Raw genomic sequence first — 9547 nt, 5'->3', positions numbered from 1 at the left:
CTTGTCCCCTGCAGACCCCTCTCCAGAGCAGATAAAGGTGTGTGGTCAATTCCTTGCTCCCACTTCCCCGCGACTGCCCCCAGCCCCAGGACTGCCCCCAGCCCCAGGACCTCCTGCAGCTCCCCCAACTGGAATCGGCAGCTGGGGACCCAAGGGCGAGAGGCCAGCGCTACACTGCAGCCCAGTGGAGAGGCTGGAGAGTAGAGATGGGAGGGTCACACAGGCGGGTTGCTGCTGGGTGGAGGGGCAGACGTGAAGCCCAGGGCCGATACTCAGGTCGAGACAAGCAGGTGCTCCGACTCGCCCGGACTCCGGCGGGGTGTCTCTAGAGGACCTTCTCCGCACCTGTACCCGCGATCGCGCGCACCACTCGCGTCCAGGTCCCCATCCCCAGCAGGGCCTGCCGCAGCAGGCGCACAGGGGGCGGCGGGAGGCCGGGCGGGCTGGAGGGCGGGGCCAACCGGCAAGGCCCGGCCACCGCAGGGCCGCCCTGCGCGAGGCGGCGCCGCGGCGGCGGAGGGATACGGCGTGCCGTATATATTGCGCGGCGCGCAGGCTCGCGCTCAGGCAGTGGTGCTGGGAGGCTCGTGGACGCCGTGCCGTTACTCGCAGTCAGTCGGGCGGCGGTGCAGGCGGCGGCGGCACAGCGCACACCGTGCGTTAGCAGCAGCAGCAGCAGCAGCAGCAGAAGCGGAGGCTCCCCGGCCGTCACAGCCACTGCGCTGGTGCAGCCACCTTCGTTCCCACTCCTCTTCGTCCCTTCGCTCGCACCATGGTAGGTCCGGAGCCGCAAACGCCGGTGTAGCAGCTGCCCAAGATTTCTTCCCAGATTTCTGGTTGGCTCTTAGTTTGTTTTTTTGGTTTTTTTTCTGGTTGGGGTGGGGAGTAGGTGTTTCTCTGTACCGGGTGTTACGCAGCAGCTGCGGTTAAAAAAGGATGCATTTCGTGTTTGCATCTTGGTTTTCTTTGCCAGAGATCCTCCGTCAAATGTTGGATCCCTTGGAGCTGGACTTGACCGTGGGCTGTCCGCGGGCTGGGGCTGTTGCTACAGCTGCACCGGGGCCTTCCGCATCTACCCCCTCCCCCAGCCCCGCACCCACCGCATCCAGCGCGCCGCACCCGGGCTCCCTGCAGCGCTGCGCCTCAGCTCGGGCCTCGGGGGGGCGGGGGAGCCGGGCGGGGCCGGGCACAGAACTTCCCCCCACCTCCTTTCTCCTCCCGCACCCAGGAGAATGAATGGGCCGGAGGGAGCCGGTGGCGCACATCGCTCCGGCCGCGGGGTCCGGGGCGCGGCCAGCTGCCGACCCCCACCCCCCACACCGCCGACCCAGTTGGGGCACCCTCCCTCGGCCACTGACCCCTCCTTCCTCCCGGGGGGCGCGGCGCGGGCGTGGGCTGGGAAGGAAGGAGCCGGGGAAGGGTGGGGTGGGGGCAGGAAGGCGAGGGGTGGGGGGCGGAGAGGGCGGAAGCGGCGGGCCGATCGGCCGCCCTGCGCCCGGGCGGGGCCCGCTGTGTGGCCGGGACGTGTGTCCCGGGGTTCGCACCCTTCGACCCCCCGCCCGGTGCGGTGCAGCGGCAGAGGCGTGCGAGCGCCTGGAGGCCCCTTCCCGCGGGAGGCGCTCGGCTCGTTCTAATTGGGGCGGGGGGGGGGACGGGGGAGGAGAGAGCTGGCGCGCGGCTCGGTTTCCATTAGAGACGCAAAGTTTCTGCTCCGGAGGAGGAGGAGGCGGCGGCGCGGCGGGCTCGCCGCCTGGGGGAGCAGAAGCGGGTGGGAGGTGCGAGTGGCTCTGGCCGCGGCCTGGGAGTCGGTGTTGGGAATTGTGTGTGGGGGGGTCGCGCTGTAGCCGGGAAGGGGCAGCTTCCCCGCCCTGGGACCCCCTCGCCTCCGCCTGCCCTTGGCACGCGCCCTGTCCGGCCCTGCGCCACTTCCCGGCCTGCTGGGAGATGCCCCCCACGTTTCCGCTTTCCGTGCAGCCTCTAGATTGCCAGATGCGACCGTGCGTCTGGTGGGGTGCGTCTTCCACAGCCCCCTTCCTCCCTCGGCCGGCAGGGCTGACATCACCGGCAGCGCTGTCTGCCTGACGCGTGGGGTGGTGGTTCCCAGCTCGGTCTGGAACACCTTTGCCCTCTGAGAACAACGATTTGGAGGTAGAGAAGCAGGATGCTCTTGATAGCCCTCTTAATACGAGTGTTTTGCGTGGAGGTGGGACTGTTCTCCCGGTAAGGTGACAATTTCTCTTACGAGGTGTTGCAGCGCTTCCTGTTGTCCCAGACAGACGTTGCACTGGCATTACATAAATCACCGTGTCGTCTTCAAATGTTTTATAGAAAAGTAGCTTTAAGTGACGGGCAATAAGGAAGACCCACTTACAGTTTGTGAAAATAAGCCCCCCCAGTCAATAGATTAGAACACCATTCCTGCGGTGAAAGTTTCCACTTAAGAGAATAAACTTTAACGCCATCAACTTTCTGATAGGACCTATTTTATAACTGGCTTCGTTATGCGTCCTTCATTAAAATAAAATAAAATCTCTTATTGAGATCTTGAATTCCCCTGGCTGGAGGCACAGGTTCAGCCTTGCAGAGCCCAAAAAATGCAAGATCAAATAATCCAAGTGAGAATTATCTTTATGGCCATTATCACTTCGAATAGTATTTATTATGAGCAGCTCTTACGTCATTCTTAGGTATGTAGGCTTAAATACTCACCAGGAAATTTAATAGTTATTTCTCTTAACCAGAAGAGAGAGAGATTGCCTCATAATTATTGTGCAGTTTTCTGTGTGCTTAATTTTTGTAGTTTTTTAACAACATTGTTGTAAGATAGTTCCATTTTATGCCCGGTTTCTGAATCATAGTATCATTTGAAGGCATTAACCATTGTAAATGGCAGGCTTTTAAAAAATAACTGCTTAGTCTAAATGATTGGAAAGCATTTATAACGTGGAAATGAAGCTGGTGGGGTAACCCATTGCTATTTATTTATTTTTTCCACTTAATTGTCTCTCATAAAATGGATATAAAAGCCTGTAATCCAGTCCAAAGCCATTATGTAACGCCAGTTTGGAGGTATCTAGGGCCTGAAGCCATGCGCAAGGTGCGCTAAAAGCCTGCCCCTGGACAAGATCCCGAGACTGGCTGCGGTGGCAACGGCCTTGGGCTGGGTCCCTTGTATGGAAGCGGGGACTGCTGTGTTGGTGGCACAGTAGGTGGCGCTCTTCTTGCTCAGCCTGCTGCTGCAGCACCGTGCAGCGGAGCCTTTCACCACTAGAGGTGCCATTTTTCACATCAGGAACTGGCCCTTCCTGGTGAGATTTTAGAGCCTGCTGCTAGCTGCAGGCCAGAGAAGAAAACATGAAGCCAGCAGTGTTGTTGCTTCCTTGTTAACTTTTATTGTTAAACTAGCATAAGTGGTTTCCTTTGTTGTAATCACCTTCATTAAATGACAAGTGCTAGTGATTTCAGTCCATTGATTTTTTTTGTTGTTAACATTGACTCAAACAATCACAATATTAAAGTACAATTGGAAAAACTAGATTCCTGTCAATCAAACTGTCCTGGATTGAACTAAAACCTTTTCTTTCTCCATGTAGGCTGATCAACTGACTGAGGAACAGATTGCTGGTAAGTTGACCACTCTGAGGAATCTCCAGAAGGCAGAACTAGTTTCTGACTCAGTTTTGATGTCTCCTCTATTCCTTCCCACTATCTGAGAAGTTTTCTAATAACTTAAATGAAAACTGTAAGCAGAAACATTCAGGTCAGTCTTTTAGTGACAGTGTGGAAGGAAGTGGAACTCAGAAAGCCCACTTGCTATACTCTGGCATGTCTTGAGTGTCGTGTACGTAGCTTTGCATATAATGAGATTGCATGACCCTGCTACCCAGAAACCAAGTTTACAGTTCTTATGCTACAGGTCTTTTTGTATTCCACCTTGAAAGCTTTTATTGTTGGATGAATATGAGTGTTGGGACCACTGTAAGAATTAGAAAATGAATTACATTAGTTTAGATTTTTTTAGCTTTTTAATATTCCTGAAGGACCTCTTTTGAGATGGTTTCTCTTAAGGAAACCAGGAATACTTCTAAAATATTCTGAATGTAGTGTAAAGAGAACATGTTAGCTGCCTGGGAGTGTACTTTTCTTCTACTAACCTTTTCGTGTTGCTATGAAACAAGGGGTTTTTATGGCTGTAGGAATTTAGCACCAAGGGACTCTAAGGGAATGTGTGGACCAATCTTCTCAGGCCAGATTGGATTTAGGACTAATTTAAGATGTTCGAACTTCATTTAAGATTATGAGAATATTGTGGTATGGAACTGGTTACCAGGAGCGGTGTTTTTTATTTATGGGTTGCTTTATGAAGGCTAGATGAACAGGGCTATCGTGGTCTTTATTTCAGTAAAGGACCAGACAGTTTCTGATAACTTGCACAACTTGGACAGCTTTCTATGGAAAGCCCCAGGGAAGTGTGTATCGGGGCTGGGTTGGGTAAAGACGTTTATTCTAAAAGGTCAATTTTTGTTTTCAGAATTCAAGGAAGCTTTCTCTCTATTCGATAAAGATGGTGATGGCACCATCACAACAAAGGAACTTGGGACTGTCATGAGGTCACTGGGTCAAAACCCAACAGAAGCAGAGTTGCAGGATATGATCAATGAAGTGGACGCTGACGGTAAGGGCTATAGAACTGTGAAGCACCAGTCGTGTGCGATTCAAGTTTGGACACGGTTGTGATTGTTTTTCAGGTTCCCAGAGAACAGCAGGTGTGCAAAGTTCCTTTCCGTGGTTCCCTTACAGCCACTAACATTAAAAGAGAAGACTATGGACTTGACCCTCCCCCTGTTCACTGTCTAGAACATTTCTTGTATCTGGTCACTGTATTGTTCTTTTCCACGTATTGTGACCTACAGCTCAAATTATCAACTGGCCCATGAGTCTACACTGAGTCCAGTGCGGGGAAGTAAAAATAAATAGCCGTGGAACCTGTTTTTTCAAAAACCTTATTGTCTGGACTGGGAGCATGGCTCAAGTGGTAGAGCACCTGCCTACCAAACACAAAGCCCTGAGTTCAAATCTCCTGACTACCAAAAATAAATAAGTAAAAAAATAAAAGGCCGGGATGTAGCTCAAGTGGTAGAGTGCTTGCCTAGCAAGTCTGAAGGCCTTTGCATTTGATCCTCAGTACCACCACAAGATAAAAAAAATTGGGGGGAAAAAAAAAGAAACCTCCCCAAGTGCAGTGGGTGAAGAGCACTCCTTGAAGTTACCTAGAACTGAGTGCAGTGTGAGCTGCAGGTGTTTGCTGAAGAGGATGCATGACTTATAGGGAAGAGATCTGCAGAACCTAAGAGATGGGGAGCTGTGCAGGGAGCAGTGCTGTTCATTTCCCTAGATTACAGCAGTGGACAGCAGGGCATTTCCTGTCAGTGGATAGATTTTAAAGCAACCTTCAAAAGAACTAAAAATAAACAGTTTGGATCTAGAACTTACTTCCTAGATGATTGACTTGCTGGTAGCCATTTAGAAAAATGTGGGAGCACAAGTGCTTCTGTAAAATTACATTTGTCTCAAACATACAGAACTCTTGGTTAAGCTTCTTGACAGAGCTTTTTGTGCCCATTTAGAGCTACCTCTAAAGATTGCTTTCATTCTTAATATTTGTTTTAAATAGTTCTGTTTAGTTTGATTGTTAAGGAACAGCCATATGGGAACATGGGGTAGTAGCCCCTCCTGTCTTGTGTAAATTCTGCAAAGCCAGGTTTGAGGCTAGAAAAAGTATAGTTTGCCCTCAGATTGTGTGTAACAAGGCGGGGAGAAGATGTATCAAGCTGAAGAATCCTGTATTTGCCCTGAATAAATAGGATGTTACCTAGGGACATCTTTGCATGGTTGTGAGATAGCATTTCAAGATAATTTGTTTTGTCTTCTTAAGTGTCCGTAATGATTTAAAATTTTGGAGGACCAAAAGAATTAGGGATCTCTGGGGTTTTTTTTGAACCCAGGGCCTTGCACAGGCTAAGCAAGTGTTCTACAACTAAGCTCTACACCTCAGTCCCAGGATTATTTTGTTTTAAAGGTACTGGTGAAATGAGTAATGTAGCCTAAGGAGTTTTTTCTCATTTTGTTTCCATTTAATTTAAGTCACAGTGTTAATCTAGAGGCTTGTCTTTAGGGGTGTTCATCTCTTAGTTTTAGGGGAGTTGTTGGAATGAATACTGGCCATAGAGTGGATTCTTTTGACACATTTTCCTAAATGTTAGTGGTCTAAAATGTGCAAATGCTTCTGAGATTTTCCTTTAATGGAAAATAGGATGCTGAATTGGGGGCTGGGAGTGTAGCTCAGTGCTAGAGTATGTGCCTAGCATGCAAGGGCACATAGGTTTAATCCTCAGCACCAAAACAAAAACCTGAGTTGGAGAGAAAAGTGATCAGGTGATTAGCATAATATGACTGAGAAATGCTCTAAGAGTACTTTTGAAGACTATGTATGGCCCATGGCATAACAGCCAGTTTTTCCTTCTCTCATATTTGCCTCTAACACAGATTGTATATTACTGGCCTCCCTAGCCAAGGGTAGAGTTAGACCTGGGTGATCCGGTGATCTCCCTAACTCGGGGCAGGCAAGCATGAATGCTTCTCTTGGGTGGGAAGGCCTTGTAAACTGCTTCCCCTTGAACCGTCCACCTCATTCTGTGGTCATGAATCTAGGTGTGCCATTTCTTTTGCACCAAATGCTCTTGGGTGTTAATAATCACATGAAGTTGTTCTGTGAAATATTTGAACCTTTTAGGCCTCTAAAAGGTTGACCCTAATAAAATAGTTTTCTCATTTTGTTCTAGCAGCTGCTTAACCATTCCATATAGTGGTTGCAAAATAATTACTGCAGAGAGGTACCTATCTTAAATGAGCTTTTTGTTTTTCAATTTCAGGTAACGGCACCATTGACTTTCCAGAATTTTTGACTATGATGGCTAGAAAAATGAAAGATACAGATAGTGAAGAAGAAATCCGTGAGGCATTCCGAGTCTTTGACAAGGTAATCCTGCAACTGCGCTGTAGATGGTACACAAAGCAGCTTTTTTTGGCTTACCAGTCCTGAAAGCTATAGCAGTCAGTTAGAGGTAGAGCACAGCCTACCTGCCTCTGATCTCACTTTCAAATATACTGACTTCTTTAGTAACATTATTGGGTGAGAGGAGGCATAATAGAAATTCTGAACCAGCTTTATTGATACTTTCGGTGTTAGGTTTTGGAAATACCCTCTATGTTTTCTGCATTTGTTGACTGCATGTGTTTAGTAGGTTAGAAGTGGGAACTGGAGATGGGAGAAGTGTTGATGTGAGCAGAGTTGGCAGTAACTTGAGAGGGGGTATAATTAAGTCAAAGACCTTGTTCACCTCAAACTGCTATCAGCCACTATCCATAATAATCACCAAATGTTCACAGGATGGAAATGGTTACATCAGTGCAGCAGAGCTACGTCACGTCATGACAAACTTAGGAGAAAAACTAACAGATGAAGAAGTAGATGAAATGATCAGAGAAGCAGATATTGATGGAGATGGACAAGTCAACTATGAAGGTAAAAAAACTAAATTGTCTTTAGGATCTTTTTACAAGCTAAGTGTTTTCTCTAGACATTCATTAATTTTATGGATATAGAGTAGAGATGTTGCATTCATCAGAGCTGCTTTTGAAGATAACCAAAAGTTGATTATTTGTCTTTTCAGAATTCGTACAGATGATGACTGCAAAATGAAGACCTACTTTCAACTTTTTCCCCCTCTAGAAGAATCAAATTGAATCTTTTACTTACCTCTTGCAAAAAAAAAAAAAAAAAAAAAAGGAAAAAGTTCATTTATTCATTCTGTTTCTATATAGCAAAACTGAATGTCAAAAGTACCTTCTGTCCACACACACAAAATCTGCATGTATTGGTTGGTGGTCCTGTCCCCTAAAGATCAAGCTACACATCAGTTTTACAATATAAATACTTGTACTACCTTAATGATAAGGAAGCACTTAGTGGACTCCTTAAAGTTCCATTTGCTAATGATTAATACACTGTTTGGGCTGGCCAGTTTTTCATGCATGCAGCTTGACGATTGAGCACAGTCAGGCATTTGTATTAAAACCAAAAAATGAAAAAACATCAAAACCTATTCAGATGGGTTCTAGTTCAGTTTGTTAGTATAAATTGTCATAGCTGGTATACTGAAAACAAATACATTTAAAATTGGTTTACCTCAGGATGATATGCAGAAAATGGGTGAAGGATAAACTTGAGATGTAGCCCCAGTAGTAGGGATGGTCCTCTTGTACTTCACCCCATGTGCTCCGACCCATGGTGACAATGACACACCCTGGTGGCATATCCAAGTATCTTGGTTGTTAGCATTGTCTGCATTGTACTAGAGTGAAATGGGTGTCAGGCTGTCACCAATCACACAAATTTTTAATAAGAAATCTTTACCAAGGGAGCATCTTTGGACTCTCTGTTTTTAAAATCTTCTGAACCAGACTTGGAGCCAGCAGAGTAGGCTGTGGCTGTGGACTTCAGCACAACCATCAACATTGCTGTTCAAGAAATTATAATTTACATCCATTCCAAGTTGTAAATGCTAGTCTTTTTTTTTTTTTTTTTTCCAATAAAAAGACCATTAACTTAAAGTGGTGTTAAATGCTTTGTAAAGCTGAGATCTGAAGGGGGACAAGGCAGGTGGAGGGGAGGCCACTGTACAGTTAAATGCCCACAGCCCAGTATTGGGTTTCCTTCCCTCCTAAGTTCCCAGCACCAACCTCTGAACCTAAGACCTTCCTAAAAACAGCAGGTACTGATGGCTTTATTACTTAGGGCCATGTAAATCTAGTTGCATTTTCTCTTGGGGGGAGGGGGAGGCAAATCATGGTAACTTAATGATTTATTCAGGCTGTCGAGCTCTTAACGGAGGGAAAAAAAAAAACCACTTTCTCGAGCATGTATTTAGGGGTTCTTCTCAATTGTGCTGCTGTTTACCTATTTTATGTAACTACTTAAGACCATCTGTGCAAGAGACATGATTTAGTGTGTAATTCAATCCTTGCTGTGTGTGGTAGAAGCAGTAGTCCTTTTCTAAGCCAGTCTCTTCATGACTAAAAGACACTACCAGTCACCTTTTGATTCACAGTTCTTAATTTATTATTATACTTAACCTTAGCCTCCTTTTGCATTTTTTTTTCTTCATAAGTTGACTTGACTTTGCTCCCCAGCCCCCAAGTAGAACTAATACTAAGTCTCTGGCTTGAAAGTAAAACCCTAGCCCAGAGTGAATTTCATATCTAATTATAAACCTGTAACCAAAACTCAGACATGCTGGTACTGGTCTTTGCAGTGGCGCTGGTCCATTTAAAAAGCCCCCTTAAAAGCATATTGCATTTTAGTGTAGAGCTCTTTTGAAATGAAAGCTGGATGTGCATTTTTCAGAGTGTTAACTGGTTCTACCTAATGAGCAAGGAGATTTGGGTTCTGAGAGTTCATGTGGGTGGTTTTAATTTGCTGGGGGAT

General features: G+C 46.7%; 1 protein-coding gene across 1 annotated transcript; it reads left to right on the top strand.

The window, feature by feature from the left end:
* The first annotated feature begins 555 nt into the window (after positions 1 to 555).
* Positions 556 to 8658, top strand: Calm1 (calmodulin 1). Its single transcript, XM_020183712.2, has 6 exons — positions 556 to 775; positions 3594 to 3624; positions 4532 to 4675; positions 6933 to 7039; positions 7450 to 7585; positions 7734 to 8658. The coding sequence occupies exons 1-6, from the start codon at positions 773 to 775 to the stop codon at positions 7760 to 7762; spliced, it is 450 nt and encodes a 149-aa protein (XP_020039301.1). The 5' UTR covers positions 556 to 772; the 3' UTR covers positions 7763 to 8658.
* Positions 8659 to 9547: the final 889 nt, after the last annotated feature.

The sequence above is a fragment of the Castor canadensis genome, chromosome 3 (genome assembly GCF_047511655.1).
Source record: "Castor canadensis chromosome 3, mCasCan1.hap1v2, whole genome shotgun sequence".
NCBI lineage: Eukaryota > Metazoa > Chordata > Mammalia > Rodentia > Castoridae > Castor > Castor canadensis.
Note: the sequence above shows the minus strand (reverse complement) of the source record. Positions and strands in the feature narration are given on the sequence as shown.

Excerpts from the sequence above, each read along its gene's own strand:
- Calm1 (XM_020183712.2), top strand. Across the intron at positions 3,625-4,531 it reads GACTGAGGAACAGATTGCTG|AATTCAAGGAAGCTTTCTCT; the intron begins GTAAGTTGACCA and ends TTTTGTTTTCAG. Across the intron at positions 7,586-7,733 it reads TGGACAAGTCAACTATGAAG|AATTCGTACAGATGATGACT; the intron begins GTAAAAAAACTA and ends TTGTCTTTTCAG.